The 17764-nt window shown below is 37.8% G+C and overlaps 1 protein-coding gene across 1 annotated transcript in view; it reads left to right on the forward strand.

The window, feature by feature from the left end:
• PREX2 (phosphatidylinositol-3,4,5-trisphosphate dependent Rac exchange factor 2) overlaps positions 1–6901 on the forward strand; it is a 189535-nt gene extending 182634 nt beyond the window's left edge. Inside the window, exon 41 of the mRNA XM_075023413.1 lies at positions 1514–6901. Within this exon, the coding sequence (XP_074879514.1) occupies positions 1514–1559 (46 nt within the window). The 3' untranslated portion in view covers positions 1560–6901. The remainder of the gene's footprint in view (positions 1–1513) is intronic.
• Positions 6902–17764: the final 10863 nt, after the last annotated feature.

Below are 17764 nucleotides of genomic sequence, written 5' to 3' on the forward strand. Positions count from 1 at the left end.
GAAACAATACTGCTTGATAACCACTCCTGGTGACATTCAGAGAAAAGTTATTTAGCCGGTGGTCATTGTGTGTTGTCAGCGTCCCATGGGTTTTAACTCCTAAGGGAACAGAAATCAGAGAACAGCAGCTATCCTGCCCTGCTTTTGCATAGCCACAGGATGCTTTTTTTCTGACAAGATGTGCCTAGATGTTGAAGAGGCTTTCAGTACTCACAGGGGCAGCCATACACACTGTGCCTTGTGTTATTTCAGTATCAGAGTATCATGCCAAGAAGGCACCATCCCACTAATCTTGAATTGTTTGTGGAGCCCAGCCACATGTACAGATTTTTGTTTTCTGTGTTGATTTGTTGTATGATTTTGAAATTTGTGATTAGTTAAAGTGGAGTCATATAAATTAATGTGATGCTTAGCAGGCAAATTTGCAAAATACACTTGGAAAACTCAGATACTTGGAGCATCTTAAATATCCTTAGCCCGCAAGCCACTGGACAAGTCACTACCCTGCCTGTAGCCAGACCTGCCAAACCTGCTCTTTCTATTGCTTTGGTATTTCAATATCAGAGAGTCTTAATGTTAAGTATTAATGCACATGCTGTTTCATTGTCTCTTCATTTTTTGGCTTGTGATGCCTTTTCTCCTTCCAATGCCACACTTGGTCTCTTCTCTTTGCTATTCCTTCAGTGATACACTTTCCCTGAGGAAAATATGTAATCTCCAAATGAGATCATGTCTGTTGCTGGTTCTAATTGCTGTGGTTGCAGGGGAGATACTGTATGCTGGACATACTTACAGAGAGCCTGAGGTCAGAATGATTGCAGTTTATTTTCAGTAGTCCTAACATTAGGGTAGTTTCAAACACTTGCTAATAACCAAGTCCATGTGAAAGGGTTTAATAGAAGTTCAAAAGCCTTTATAAATGAAGGAGTGGCTATTTCAATCTGTATTGAGGTAGTCATTTGAACCAAATCTTACTGGTCTTGACTTCATATGTGTAGAAACGGGGTGGTGGGGGGAGAGTTTAAAATCTTCATGCTGGCGTGTCACATGTGTGACATCTGTCAAGTTCTTCAAACAGCATCAGTTTTATAGGGCACTGTTAGAATGAGGTCTGACTGTGCCAAAACAAAACAAAAATGGAGGCAATTGCATTCGCCAAGCAGCTTTTCCTATTCAGAAATTCAGAGGAACAACTGGTAACTGGATTAGTGGAGACTTAGTTTTCTCCAGAATGGGGTCTTCAGTGCAGAAATATGAAAACTTGACTAAACTGGAATATCTTTATAAGATCATTTATAGATGTGTGTTTTAATGATACCACTTTCAATGTAGACATTCATGCTCATGAATAAGATTTTACTGGTTTTATATCAATGTTATTAAACCGAATTCAGTACCTCTTGTTTTGCAGTGCAGGAAGACTTAGTTTTAGTTTGTGCTCCTTAAATTTACCCATTTTAATAATGACCAAGCTCTCAGAATAACAACTGCTTTGTTTTTTTGTCATTCTCAGATTGTACAAGCTATGCCAGCCACCACCACCTGTTGGAGAAGAATGAGGAGAACTGCTCCAGAAAATAATCCAATAATGGCCTTTAGGATACTGGGACTATATGACAAAATCTAACTGCACTATAGCAGTATGTGCCTGGGGCTTTGATAAATAAAAAAACCCTTTACTCAGGATAAAGAAAGAAATACCCTAAGTATTCTCTATTGGCATTGACTTCCAAAAAGCATTTCTGGAATCTGTGCACTCTGGCCTTACACCAGAACAGGAATCTTCCTTGGGAATTTTACACTGGAATCAGATTCATTTGATGTGTCTTGTTCAGCCACACGATAGGTATAGCCAGCAGCTTGAAAACAAATGTCTTGTTCAGAGAGAATGACTTCACTTGTACACTATACTGAAAGCGTTCTTGTGGAAGGAATACAAGCCTAGATAAACTAGGCTTGATAATGAGCATGCACTTCATATGGGGCCCTTTGCACTGATAATCCCTTTTTCCTGCCATCATCGTAATTTCTCAGAATAATGACATTACTGTTTCAAGGATATAATATAAATGAGGTTTAAAGATGGAAAAGTCATCTCCGAAGTATGTTTAATGGCTGCAGGCAGACTGCTGCTATCTATGAACGTGTGCTTGTAATCAGTAAACTCAGCCATGTCTTAAGCAGTCCATTGTCGTACTCCTTTAGGAGAACCTATATAGCGTATGAGATGAAGTTTTGCTCTTTTTCAGTTGTCATTATAATGAAGGAGAAGAAGGCTAAGTCTGATCTTCACCCATAGTTAGACTGAATTTCAGACTCTGTCTAATGGATATTTTACATGCTTGTGCCTCTGCATTTCAGAGGTTTCCAGAGTTGTATATATTCTTGTATAGTACTATATTAGCAAATCTACAGAAGGCGAGGGTGAGATAGTATAGTTACGTTTAACTGGAAATGTCTGTGGTTTAAGTTGAAGCATGGTTTGGGGGTTTCATGTTTTATGCTACCATTTCCCGTATTTTATCAGAATTGTTTTGTCTAGCATTTCAGTTCTTAGGAGCGGTAATTGTTATAGATTTATTTTGAAATTGTACTGAGTATTTAGAAGGCCCAGGGAAAATGTATCTGTGTTTGGCTGTTCTTTTGGCCAAAGAATTTTCAGAGAAAATGCCCCCAAATGAGGTTTCGTATGTGAACACATTAAAACAAAACTATATTCTGAAATAGTTCTACTTGTAGCAGTAGCTACGCATTCTATTCGAGCAGGACATATACTGTCTGAATAAAATTTATTTTTTGTACAACAGCAGCTTATAGTTATGCTGTAGCAATCAAACCTTACAACATAATTGTTGCGTATTATCTATTTATGAAATCTTCAACAAATATATTAATCCATAATGAAATAAGTGAGAATTCAAAATGAGCTGTACTCTTGCAGAGAGTGTTTTTTATAGAGGACATCTAGGGGACTTGTTACTTTTCTCCAAAGGAGGAATTAGAGCTCCTACCTTTTTCAGTATTCTTAATGTTTTTACACAGACTTTTAACTTTGCTAAGAAAATAAATATTTTTATATATCCACAGATATATATGTCTGCGCATATATGTGATTTTCAATATGTATATATTTATGTAGTCATATCAGTTACTGGTCCAATCTTAAATATAGAATGTTTGCCTTGAACTGTGACAAAGACATGCAATAATGAACACTTCAGTAACAATTTTGCCTTCGTGCTTCGAAGTTTATACCCTTTCATAGTTATTGGAAGCTGTGGGACTATAATCTTTTTGATTAAGGATAAAAAATACAAAACCAGAAAACAAAGTTTTACCCTTTAGAAGCTTACTCTTTTGGCTAGGATGACCTAACACTTCTACAGAAGAAAGAGTTATGAATCGTATATTTGCTATTCTTGTCAGGATCTCATATTTTTGGATGTGTTTTATTCAGAAAAGCTTTATTAGCTAGGGTAATTCCTGCTCCAGGCAAAAGCGCCAAAAATGTTTCAGTTTCTGCTTGTTCAGACATCAGGAGTCCAGAGAAGCCGTAACCGCCTCATGCCAAGGACAGTGCTGCTGTCAGCCCCGGCTGCAAGCTTGCATCTTCCTGTGAGATTCGCCCAGAGTTTTGGTTTTATTACTATGAGGCAAGTCAGCTGTCAGCTGCATGGAGCTGCTAATTCTTTATAATACAAAATAACCTACAGGACAAAATCTGTTGCATGCACACGCATTATTGTAACTAGTCCTCACCTTTTTTATTGCATTGAAAATGGTAGGAGTGCAAATATGCCACAATAGTCCCCTTGTATAATATGGTAATTGTCTAATTCGTTTTGTTGTTGAAATCATGGGGTAATAGACATTTGTAAACACCAAGAGACAAATAGTTATGAGGCAGTCACTGGACCAAATTCTTTAACTATTGTTTAATGAGTGTGCATCAGAAATCTTGACCTCTTGTTTTTGTATCTAATTTTTGGTTCTTTATTCTTTTTTCCCCACTTTAAAGGCAGTTTTCAAAAACTTACTCAGCACTGTGAGCTTCACTGGTGACCCATGCTGCAAAATAAAGTATTGCTTTAGCCTGGTATTAGGGGGGGCTGAGAAACTTAAGCCCTGGTTTTCTGGGATTACAGGTAGCATGTAAAGATAGGATTTCCAGAGGAAATTGGGCATAAAAGTCCCACTGACTGTCTATGGAAAGTGGGTGCCTAATTTCTCAAAATTTCCTTCAAAAGCCAGTGTTCGCTTGAAACATTGTGTAACTTTTCAAACTCCTTTTCTTGTCCCTCTGCTTTCAGAGCACAATGCACATTCTAACACTTATGGCTTCTAGTAACATTAGAGGGACCTTTAAGAAGCCCATTCTTAAATTATAAATTTACATATGTTCATTACTAAAGCTATTTATCTTGTTTGATATATGTAGAAGATTATTTGTTCCTTATGCAAGGTGCACTTGCAGAGTAAAAAAAATCCATTCTCATCACAGTATGTTTATCCTTTCATAAATTTTTAGACTTATAGATGACAAGAAGAGATGACCAAGAGCGATGATTTACAAGAGCTGTAACACCCATAGCTTTTTAAATCTTTGCTTCTACAGCAATAGATTATGCAGTCTATTTTTACAACAATGTGTTGTACTGGTTTAGGGAAAGCATTCTGTATGTAACTTTTACTTTTTTATCCAAGATAAGTGTAATTCTTCTGGGAATAAATTCAAGGACCTAGAGGCATACATTACCAGATACTGACTACCATGATTCAGTGGTAATCCATGGGGGATGTATAGGTGACTTAACAGCTGGGAAGGGAGGGTTAAGGGCCAAGGAACAGCTAAGTTGCCATGGGGCTCATGCTTGGAGAAAACTTAGATTTTAAGGTAGAGCTGATGATGTTTGGCCTAACTTTGTAACCATCATCTATGAATAACAGGATGCTAAACAGTCTTTAATCTATGAAATGAGCATTGATTCAGTCTAGTTCCCCAAATTAAATATTTCATAACACTTATTTTCCTTGTAGATTGTAAATGTAAATGAATACAAAAATGTATATATTCCAGCTTCTCAATGTCAAGCATTTTTGTGTTTAGGGGTCCATTTTAAAGTAAATATTCCTGCTATCAGCTGAACCAACCAACCAATGTTATGTCCACTGAGAGAGTTGCAATCTTTAGTGGCTTTTTACATGATTTTCACCAGGTTTTAGCAAATGCATCAGGTTTTCGGGTTGTTTTTTATTTGTTTCTTTTAATGCAGTCAGTAGTGGTCAGAACTGCTCTTCTACTGTTTTAGAGCCAAAATAAACTTAAGTTGATGAGGATTTATAGTAATCATACTTCATTTCATTTGTTAGAATCCCCTAATGGAAAAAAATGAACCAGTTTTATTGATCTGGTTTTACCCAGAGAAATTCACAAGCACACAACAGTGATTTTTTTTGTTTTATTAATTCACTGTCAGATGTAGTATGTGTGTATATATATCTAAGACAATTGCCCAAATGTGAGTACACACATCATGGTTAAGCATAATGCTCAAAAAAAGAAAGTATCTTTCATTTATTTTCATTTAACTTGTGAAATTGGTAACTGTAGTGTGTGTGTGTATATATATATATATATATGTATTGTTCCATACTCTTCAATTTACAGCTACTTCATGGATATGTCTGCCAGCATTGTATGCGTATTTTGCACCATTTTTGTTTAACATTATGAAAAGAGGAGAGTTTCTTAAGCTAATGCATTGCCTTATGTATTTTATCTCTGTACTTGTTGATAAATGCAGGTAGTGCTTTTCTAATTGTACTCCAGCAGTACACTGGCATTGGTAAATTAGATGCACAGTGCATACCTGTCTCAGGATACCTGGATTTTTCATCATTAGGTTTTGAAGTATAGAAAGATACTGAACTCATATTTTTGTATGCTGACAATTGTGTAGGGTTTTTTTATATACTGTATATACCAATCAAGTTTTCCTAAAGAAAATGTATTATTAGGAATGTTTCCCTTTTCCTGCTAGAAGACGTGAGTTTATGTTTTCTCGTTATGTATGTATAAAAGAATACATAGCATGCACAGTCATGCAGCTGTCAACACCGGTGAGAAATTTCATACTGTCCAGAGGCCTATCAAGTAGTCATTTCTTACATTATTCTCCAGAAATAACTTCTCCATGCTAGAAATCTTATATGGCTAGAGTGGAACTACTTTAGAAATAACTTCCGCTTCAGTTTGAAAGTCCAATAGAGTGTCAAAAGTAGCTGGGACATTTCTGCAAGTACTTAGATTTGGACTTTCATGGGAATATCCACAACATCTTTTGTGGGGGTGTGTGTCCTATCTGTACCATGTGCCAGATTTAAAAGACTAAGCAGCCTTACTAACTTTTTTAACACCCTGTATATAGTGTATGTATTTGGTTATACTTGTGTTACACTTTAAAAATGAACTTAATTTCTGCATTGAGTATTGCACATGTTTTTCAAATGAAGAATATATTGTTTGTAACGTCTCATTAAGCACAAGAGAGCATTACTGCTTTGAAATTTTATGTTAAAGTACAGCCATATACGGAACCTCTCGGGGAGCTATTGTTTGAAAACAGTCAAACTAGCAGCTCTGTGGGTAGTTGAGTTTGTTAGAAATAACCTTTGGAATTTAATGTTAAATATCCTTGAAACATGGATTTAAATTACTTTTTCCTTTTTTTTGTAAAATGCCTGTGTAGCATACTTGGAATCAGTTGCTATATTGATTATGGGTTAAACTAATACTATGTACTTTTAGATCTATGGTTTATTTTTTTAGTCTACATATGAAAGACTGGAGTGGTAACAATGTATTACAAAATGTCAGACAGCAATAAAACCATTCATAGTATGGCCACTGCAAATCTCTTTCTTTATAAGCAAGAAATAAGTTGGGGGGGAGGGGGTTGGAGGTCTTTAACCCTTTCAGTATGGCTGCCCTAGGAATGCTGCTGCAGGAGAACAGAAACTAAACTTGCAGAAATAAATGTTAATAATAAGAATCTCTTCTGAGAACCCAGGCCCAACTTAGGTTCATTCCTGACAATTGAAGTGTATTTTTACAACCTGTGGAAGACTGAAGCCTGCATGAGCAGTAGTCCCTGGCTTTGGGCAGCAGTATTTTGTGAAGGCTGGAAGAGACACAGGCATGAAAATCCCTTTCTGGCCCCATGGTGCCATTACTGCCCCACAAAGGTCCAAAACATCCACCATTTCTGGCATTCCCTTGTCTGAAGACCAAAGTGTGAAGTGGTCATCATTTGTTTGCTGCTGCGCACAAGGATAATGCGACGAGCATGATGTGGAGTGTTGCACTCCCCATGCTAAAAAACCCACCTATAAATGACTGATCCTTTAGAGAGATTGGGAACTAGCTCCTAGCTACTGTTGGGATGCCAGGGGTTGGAGGAGTTGCACTGAATGTCTCTTTCATAGGACTGAAAGCTGGTGAAATACTAGACCTTGCTGAGCAGTTGTCTCTGTATGAAGGAAGTTCAGATTTCTACATGGTGGTGGTGATCAAGAACAAGAGGAAGAGCGGAGGCAGCACCAAAAGCAGCTACAATGGTTTTGTAAAATCCCTTTTGTTTTCCATATTCAGCTAGCAGGGAGGAGGGTGAGGATGAAAGTATATCTGGATAACTAGACTTCAAAAGATAGATTACTATTTGTTTTCTTCTGTCCTAAGTATTCCACTCTCCATAATTTTGTGAAGGAAGGCAGCATGGAATTTCGGAGAAGTAATGAGAAGCAGAAGTGACCAGATGATTTCAAATATGGCCTCCTTTTCTGCCATTGTAAGTGAGGTTTCTTTTTTTTCAGTGCTCCTCGTTTCTGTGGTCTTGACTTGTTGCCATATCAGAAATAAAGTCCAAAATTATTTTCTTGATCAGTGTACACAATGGGCATAAATAGTGCTTTGAAACAACTTCTGAGAAAGATATCAGTTACACCATGGTAGCACTTGGGCGTCCAGTAATTTCTCATCTTTCATGAGAAAGTATTGCTATCATCATGATTTGAAAGTCAAAATATCTGCAAAGGGACTTGGCCACACTTACATGTCAGAGGTCATATGAGATACAGTGTGAGTCCACGATTCAAAAAAGATAATGTATCTTTGCCTCACATTAAAGTATGTGTCAGCTAATCTTTGAAAGTTAAGACGCTTCCTTTTAAATGTTACAGATAAACTTACTTTTACTATGTATTTGATTGCCTTTTTTTTTTTTATGGCTCCTTATGTCATGCAGAAACAGGATGGATGATGCTCATACTTTGCTTATACTAATGAAGTGGAATTGCTAACAATTACTTCATTCTTGCTTGTAGAAATCTTGATTCTCTGAACTTCTTTCCCAGATAGTACTTCATTCCCCCCCCATTTCTGTATACATTTTCCTCTGTGGAGCTGCCAGGGTCCTGAGGGCACTAAAAGGCCCTAATTGCCCCAACCAGCCTCAGTCCTGCACCCACTGGCCATGGATCTGGGGCAGCATTTCAGCTCAGGCCTGGGCAGCTCCTGTCTCCAGCCTCACCTCCTGGGAGGACCTTGCAACCTGTGTTACGGGTAGCCTTGTCTCTAGTCCCATCTTCTCTTTCTGACTGGACTTTCTGGATGGACTCTGCACCTGATTCAGTATTTCGCTTTGTCTGATCATCCCTGGACTGTCAGCAGAGATTGCTGTTGTCCTGGTCCTGCCGGGGGGAGGCCACTGGGCTGTCTTCACCCACAGGTCCCGGCTTGTCCTCCTTCAGGGAGTGGACCTGCTCTTGCTGCTCCCTGCGAGGAACATCCAGTGCTGGTACAGGTTCTGCCACATCTAACGTACTACTGGCTTGTGTTGCATTAAAGCAGATTAATGGATTAGAGTGCTCTTAGAGGGGAAAAATGCCCATTTCCAGTTACAAGACAGATGGGAGGCCTCTTCCATTGATTTTGATCTTGGGACTAAGGGTAGTATCCAAAAATGCTCTATAGCCCTAATTTGGTGAAACAAATTGAAAATGCATTTCCAGAACATGACAGGACAGAGCAGGAGGGGGAAAGATATTGGTTGCTGAGAAGGAGTGCAAGATAAGACAAGTGCTGAGCAGTGTCAACACAGCAATGAAACGTCCTGAAGATTTGACTTCAGTTTTTTCGAGTATTCAGCACAGTTGATGTGTTGTTAAACAAACAACTGCATCCTTTATAGGAGACTCAGTGTAAATTCCATGTTTTGTTCTTGTTATTTGGATTTCTTTATCAGGGCAGGAGGAATTTTAACATCTGGAATAATAATTGGTGTCTTTCCTTGTGAAGCATTACAGTCTCTAGAAGTAGGAGGAAATTGTACTGGATATATTCTGGGAGCATAATCAAATAAAAGGAACACCAATAGGTTTTGATTCTGCTTTCACTTAAATGAATAACCAAATTTTCATTGACTACAGAGAATGAATCCATAATACTGGGACTATTATGCCTGAAACAGACTAGCTTGAATGCTTGTTAACGTGTTTAGTTCACCTAATCAATGAAACTATTCATGTCTCAAGACAGAAAGCTTGACTGGAAATGAGAAGCAGACCACATTTAACCAACTGGGTTTTGTCATCAAACAGCTATACAGTAGATCTAATCAAACCAATACAGGGCACGATTGCAAGCAAATGAACATCAATAGTGCATTAACTAAAGTCAGTGCATCAACACAAAAGTTAACGACAAAGTACCACCCAGATTAAGGGAGAAATAATGTCTGATCCTGCTCAGTGCTAATATTGTAATACATTTCAAAATACATTGACAATTGAATTCAAATTCAAGACAAAGTGAAGCTTGACTGAGTGTTTAGCAATATATTAGATGCTGTTCCGAAACGGGAAAATACATAAAGCTTTTATATATTAAGAAGTCAGGTAGGTGTTTGGAATTTTGACAGCACACGCTTGGTAGCTTGGGAAACATATGGAAATAATTATAATCATGTGCCAATTTTAAAGGACATTTGTGGGCCTGATACAGACAGAACAGACAGTAGGCTTTCATTTCTGGACTAGTTCCTATTGCTTTGAGAGAAAGCATTAATATTTGAAACTGTAGTGTGGGACTAAACTGTATTATCTAGATACTCATCATGCAACAGTCATGAGGAGAAAGAGAATCTATTTTAGTCTTAATTCTTATCTTTAAAGAAACACAAATTTCCTACCTAATCATAGCTCCTATTTTTATTTCTAATGTGAGAAATAATCAGTGCCCCTCTACTGTCCTCAGTAACAAAGTAATGTGTTAAACAGGATTTTAAGACTTTTCCCTCTTTTTTTTCCTTTTTAATTTAGTAAACTCATTTATTCATGGCAGGTGAGATGCCTTTCAGAGGAATAGTAGAAGTTAAGATTCCAGTCACATGGATGTTATGGGCCTGTTGTGTCTTCAACACCTCTCTTGAAGGCCACTGTCTGTTTGGAGCTTCCTGCAGGAGCACTTGTCCAGTGGTGAGCAGTCAGGCAAAGAGAGGACTCTGAAGATGGACGAGTGAGCAAAGTGCTTTCTGTTAAGATGATTGTGGTAAAAATGCACCTCGTTTCCATTGGAGTTTATCTATGATCTAAATGAGCTTATAACAAAAAATACAGTTCAGTATAGTGACAGTAGAATATGAGCCTTACTGATGGTCTTTCATATATCTGATTGCTAGAAAAACAGGAAACATATTCTGTACCAGTTAGAATGAAAGTGGGACAACTGCTTATATCATGTTTTAGAATGGTAATAAAGTTTGAATGTGAAGGGCAAAAAAAACCAGTGGAAATCCCTACTTTGTCCCTAGGTATCCTTAATATTTAAATTTGCTTTAGGCCACATTAGATCAAAAGAATGAGGATGTATCCCTCATTATAATCAAGATTTTAATAAAATTCAAAGCAGTTGAAAATTTTCTTTTAAGAAGTAGAAAATTTGATGTAAACTGAGGAACTTACTCTACTCTTCTTCCACTCTCCAAGTCCTATTTCCCTGTTTCCAAACACTAATAATCCCTGTGAACCTTCCTTAGAGCAGACTCAGTGGGGAGACCAAAGAATAAACCAGCATGGAAAACGGACTCTGGTTATGTTCAAAGGAAAGAAAATCACAGGTGCCGAAGGCTATTCAAATGTGCTGAGCCACAACCATTTTCTGTTTCATTCATGATGTATGTCACTGAGCAGGGCTGTTGGCGCAGTGCAGAAATACAAGTTCTGCCAGATTTTCAAAGTTGTGATACGTGGAAGTAGGTCTGCTTTGAATAAGGTGGGGTGAAATGGAAGAAATGTGATTACCCTTCTTGTGAAATTCGCTGTTTGGATCACATGCAAGACTGTTCAAATACACTGCTATGGGAAATAAGACTTTTTGCCAACCTGGATTTTAACAGTCTACTGAAAAATAATCTGCTATCTGCATCCTGAAGTGACAGTTGTGTAGTGTTTCAGCTACTGGGTAGTAGCATGAAGGTGTGGGAGGACAGACCAGAGATGGTGTCAAGGTTCCTCTGGCTTGTACTGTTGTTAGTCTGGTGCATCATTTGTAGCTTCAGCAGGAGAGATAAAGAATTGCTCCTCTTCTAGAGCACAACCAGGCCACTGGTGTGCAGTCCTGGGATAAGCACGTTCAACCATTTTCAGGCAGAGAAGAGTATAGTGTTTAGTTTGGACTAAAACCTTTTGATTGCCAGGCCAAAACTCGAGAAGATCTTTGAACCCTTTCAGCATGTGGTCCAGTCTCACGTGTGTTAGATGTTATAAATCTATGTGCTTTGGATCAGGCCTGCTTTATTTCCAGATCCCGGAGGCACTTAGATGAGAGTTGGGTTCCAACCTATCTGCCTTTCAGCCCTAGGCATACCCACAGCAGAGCTACAGTCACTCAAGAGATTTTTCAGCCAGAAGGGAGGCATCTGGAGAGTTTAGGCAGACTCATAAGCCCTTTTGAGTAACACCTTTGGAATTAATGATTGACATCCTGGTATAGGTACTGAAGTTGTAGTTATCTAAAAGTAAAATCAGAAATTATGTCATATTTTTCAAAAGTGACTCAGGGCTGGGTTATCAGAAAAAAAAAAAAAGATATATTCAACTGGCATTAAGATATAGATCAAAGGAATTAATCCAGCTTTGGACTTGGATTCTGACATGCAACCTGGCTTCTATTCATTTAGTCACTGGTGTCAACAAATGCTAAGTGTCCAGATATATCAATCACTTCTGAGAACAGAACTAATGCTCCTGTTCCATTAGCCAGCTCTGATAATTTCACAGTGAACAGCTAAGTTCTTCTGACTTATGGCAAGAAAAGTCTTAAATCCCTTCTATGAGACATTTGTATTTGGATACCTAATCATGAAGACAACCACTTGTTAAGATTTCTAAAGCCTAGTCCAAATTATTTCCATGGCAGTTAGGCATCAAAATGCTTTTGAAAATCCCACCAGGCTATCTGTACCATTTGTAAAGAGGTAGCTTGAAGAGTCTCATCTAGATGCTTATAAAATGTAAGACAAAGGAAGTAATATTCATGGTGTCATAAACTTCCTTCAGAACAGAAGTGAAATACCAATTCTTATAAACAAACTTTATCTTTCATTTATGATTTTCCAGTCATAACAGCAGTGCATATTTTTTCATATTCACATGAAGTCCCAGTATTTAATATATTGTCACAGTAACAGCCTTTGACTTGTAGTTCAATTCAGTATGTATTTGTCTAATTTGGCTTGAGTCATTGCTGTAGAGACCTTTCCCCGTAACTGCCAATCCCAGTGTATGGCAAGTTATACTTAAATTCTTACTGGCAAAATGATCAGTTGTTCAGAGATTCGGGTTTATATTCAGAGCTTCCTCTTCTCTAACCTTTCCAAATGTCTTTGAATATATAAATGTCTCGGCTAACCACCTAATGACAGGCTCTTTGGCTGGCTCCCACCCACTGTGAACGTTATTACTCATGTTGTATTTGTACCACAGCTTCCCAGATATCTCAACTATTCAAAGATTTTTAAAAATTGTGCATAATTTGGAAGATCAGAACTCGAGTAAGTCAGTGTTTCTATTGAAACAGCAGGGATAGAACTAATCCCCAACAAGTATTCCCTGAGGATAATGAAAGACACCATAATAGTCTTAAAGGATTGTTATACAGTCATCATATTAATGCTATTGTTCAGTCCTCTAGATAATACATCATTCTTAGATCCATGTGGAAATGTTATACATAGTCTCCCTGTCCTACTCCAGGATGGTAACTAAGTTAGGAAAGGAGGATAGTTCGTGACCAGGGCAAGGCATTAAGAAGTCTTGGATCAGTTTCCAATCGCTAACATGCACTTAGGTATTTACTTAAGGTAAATACTTAATGCACAGAAGCTTTTCTGCTTCAAAATCTGTAAAATGTGACTAATACTATTCCTTCAACATTTAAGTTCTTTCTGTTTCTGTTCTCTCTTTCTCTATATAAAAGGATGCAAACGCTGCTTACAAGCATCTGTATCCAAGTTTTTGATGCTCTTAATGCCAACCAACCTTTAAAGTCATGACATTTGTACCAGTAAAATTCTGTAGTCAACCACCTGCCTGCCTGCTTTGGGGCATCCCCAAAACTATGCAAGTCTCTATTGTTATCTAGTAAATTATTTAAGCTCTTTGGAAACACAAAGTAGATATTCTCCTGCATATTTTGCTAGCAGGAATTTTCTTAGAACACAAATGTTAGATCAGAGCTCACACACAACCTTGAGAGTGAAGGTGGTATAGCCAGGTCACCCTCCAGCAGGTAGCGAGTCCAGCCCACCTGTGTTTATTGATTTTACTACCAGTAAAGCACTATACACAGTTACATGAAAGTCGGAGAGGAAGATCCGTGTCCTCTGGACTTTCTGGGGAATGGATAACTTTTCAGAAGCACCAACTGAAGGGGGGGTGCACTGCTGAATCATTCAGTTCTTCTGGCAGAGGCTTCCACGAACAGATGAACCCTAATTATTTCACCACATAACTATAGATTTTTCCTATAATAAGGGCTTACATGGGCCAGACACGCCAAGTCAGGCCCTTGTCAACACTCTTCAGGCTAACTATTAGGATGGTATTTATTCTGAAGCTATCAAAAGAGAAGCTATGCAATTTGCAGAGTCTATAATTCTGCTGATGATAATTAGCTCTGCTTTGCCCTAAATGTTCTAACAAATGGGTCATTTGCAACAAAATATGTTCAGCGATATTTCTGTATTCTGTCTACATAGTGAGCAAGACAAGTAAAGTTTTACATCAGTGTATTAATTATTTAGCATGTTCTCATTCTCTAAGTATCCAGAATCTTTTTTTCTCAAGCGCCTCTAAATTACCTAACTAGGTGAGGAAGAAGAGAACAGCTGAGGAGGAGGGGGAGATAAGTAAGCTGGTAAGATGAGTAAGCTCTTTATATAGAGGCCATGCTCAAAACCCAGTAACATTGATAGGAAAACTTTTGGCCTCAGGTGGCTTTGAAGGAGCCTTCATTTGAATGAGATGAGAGAAAGCTCTCACTCCTACAGATGAAACTAAAAGAATGACCAGAATGGCAGTATAAAATCTTTCCAAGTTGATTTCTCACATTACATAGGGGTTGGAAGCTGGGCAAGTACACAGGGCATTGTATATTCAGGAAAAATACAGGCTAATCTACAATGTACATTACTGTTACGTGGAGGAAAAACAACTATGGAAGAATTAGAGCAACAGATTTATCTTTCATATATCCGTAGATTTGAACAGGTTTTGGATTGCATTCAGGGTGATATTTTTTCTTCATAAAATTTGCTCACATAATGACATAACTTTGTAGTCTTATTATGACTTGGGCTGAGTAAGTTGTATAAATTGTAATTTTGTAATTCTGCAAAGAAGGATATGGAGGCTTTAGCCATTGATACTGCTCAGAAGCTATATTAAACATACATAGCTGATTGCCACAGTGTTGTTAATGCTGAAGGGGTTTCTGGGAGCAGGATCACACCTACGATCATGAGAGGAAAAGGTGTTTCAGAATTTCTGCCATTTTTTGTTGGTGGCAAGTATTTTGAAGAGCCCTTGAGGATGCTTAATGTGCAAAAGTGTCTTCCAGGCTCAGGTGGCCAAGCTGACAGTGGTTTAAATTTAGATTTGACTGAGCCTTACAGTGCATGATTGTTTTGATTTGTTTGGAAAAAACGTCTCTAGGACATGTACCTGGAACAAAAAATTCTTTCTACTTTTTAGTTATTTAGGGTTCTTTAGATGCACACACTGTGCGTGTGTGAAGAAGTTGTGAAACAGGAACAAAAAGTTTCATATTTCATCCCAAAGAAAGATTATGCAGGATAGGAATCAGTAAAAGGACTATATTGTCAATATGCTTTTATGTCACTGCAGAGTACTTACTGGGAGAGTAATGTGTTAATGCATGTTACCTCTTAATTTCCAAAATTAATTTAAAAAAAAAATCCAGAGAGTATAAATGTGATGTTCTTAGGACTGTTTAATTTCATTTTTTTCTGAAATTTCCTTGACATGGCTATTTGGTATCCAAAGAAAAAACAATTTAGCAATTGATTTTCACCAATTCTTCAGAACTTGCAATGAGAAAGTGAGGTAAAAGTACATGTGCTTGAGGAAACAATATATTTGTAAAACATAAACACCCAAAGCCCTGCCCCCCCAACACTTAGGTAGAAAATTCTGTATGGTTGGATTACAGTAAGAAAAAGCAAATGAAGCAAAGAAATGTGAAGAACTGGGAGCTTCTGTATACTGAATGAAACTTTAATTCCAGGAAGAAGGGGGGTCTGCTTTGCTGACACATTTTCTTTTTTTTTTCCCCACTGGAATTTATGCAACACCAAATAGCTTTATCTGCTGTGGAAAAAACACTCATTTTTATTTTCTGTGATAAAGAAGGCATTAAGAATCTCCTTAGGAGAGAAGGACTATTGACTACTGAAAAACCTTCTGAATTACTAAGTACCTGGGGCTGAAATCACTAAAACTGTATATAGGACTGGTATTGATAATTTGGAGTAAATTCCTGTATTTTTAGTTAAGCACTTAAAATATCAGGGGTCACCCCTCCTAGGAAAAAAAATTAAAGATGCTTTTTCATTGTTGCACAGTTTTCAAAATTCTCAGACATGTCTGCTCCTGCAGATTCTACTCTCTGAACGATGTTTCGGGGCTCAAACCTCAAGCTTAAATTAAAACAAACACAGGGATAAAAATTTGCTTCTTACCATGTTTCATTTCAGTGGTTGCAAAAGGAAGTCATTCCAATGGAAGCAGCTGAGCTGTCACATCTCCTTATGCCTAGAGGAGTTTGGAGGGAACCATGTTCAAGTGGCACTAGCTTAAGTTTCTTGCTACCTATATCTCAGAAACAACTCAGGGCTGGCATTTTTTAAGCTGTGAAAAGGTTGAAAAATCATTGCGACTCGTCAGTTGAGAAGACCTACTAAGCATTACATAAAGCTGTAAGATGGAAAAACTGCATCAATTGTTAGTTTTTCAGACTCCATTTGGGAGTGTCTTCTAGAGCTGAACATTGGTTAATGAAAACTAGAGCTTTGTTCTTTGCAGTAGAGACAGCTATGTACATCTGAATTATATTGGTGTTATTGCCTTTGGAAAGGAAAAAGAAAAGAGTACATTTGGAGCCTCAATAGACTAGAAATTTGCTGGTTCAGTGGTTCCAGAGGCATAAACACCATCCTTATATGGATCTGCCTCTTGTGCTGTTTGCAGTGTAAGTGTTAGCAAAGATATTTCTACTTGGCTGTATTGAAACAGTGGAGAAAGGGGTAGTTAAAGACTTGGTGTGTTTGGCTCTGACTGACGCAATAATGTCTCAAGTAACTCCAATTTCAGTCCACCTTTTTGAAATACCAGTGATGGTACTTATCCAGAACATAAAGATGTTTCTTTTGGATGGAAGTTATGATACAGAACTGAATCGGGATTTCAGCATGGTCCATGGCCTCTTACAGGATGCAGAAGTACTACGCATGGTTTTGCACGTCTAAGTCGAGCACTGGATCAAAGGCTACTTAAGCCTTGAGTGAAGAATAATAAGATTTAGGCCCGTGAATGCTTAACTTATTTTTGAGAACAGGACATATCAGTTGAGTTAGTGAGTCTCTGCAGGGCTGTGTTTTAAGGAGTCAGAATATTTTACTATTAGCCTTCCTGTTTAGGCCTGCAGTAAAAAGCTTCTGAGGAAAGCCTTTACGTAGCATGATGGCTACGAATATAAAACCAAACTACAACCATTTCTACAAGATTATTCTGGTAAAATGAGGCACTGTCAATACTGCACCTTGCATCTGTGCTCTGCTAAGTATAATGTAAAAAACATTTTGAACACTCTTACTGTAAAGGCTTTTTTGCCAGACAGGAGGTAGAATTTTCATTGATACTCTAATATTTTGTTAGATTTGTGACATTGAGAAGACAGAGAAGATTTATATTTTGTACTTAAGCAAAACCTGCTGTCATTTGGAAGTTTCCTTTTCTAAAAAATAGATACAGTAGTAGAAAAAAATAATGCTTATGCAGTTTTATTATGGGTGATACTCTCTTCTGGAGCAACTCCATAGACTCCAGAGGTCTTACATGACAGCTGCACATGCTCATTATGACCAGATTTTCAGTAGTACTGAAAACCAGAATTTTTACTGATTTCACC

Source organism: Buteo buteo, chromosome 3 (assembly GCF_964188355.1).
Source record: "Buteo buteo chromosome 3, bButBut1.hap1.1, whole genome shotgun sequence".
Taxonomy (NCBI): Eukaryota; Metazoa; Chordata; class Aves; order Accipitriformes; family Accipitridae; genus Buteo; species Buteo buteo.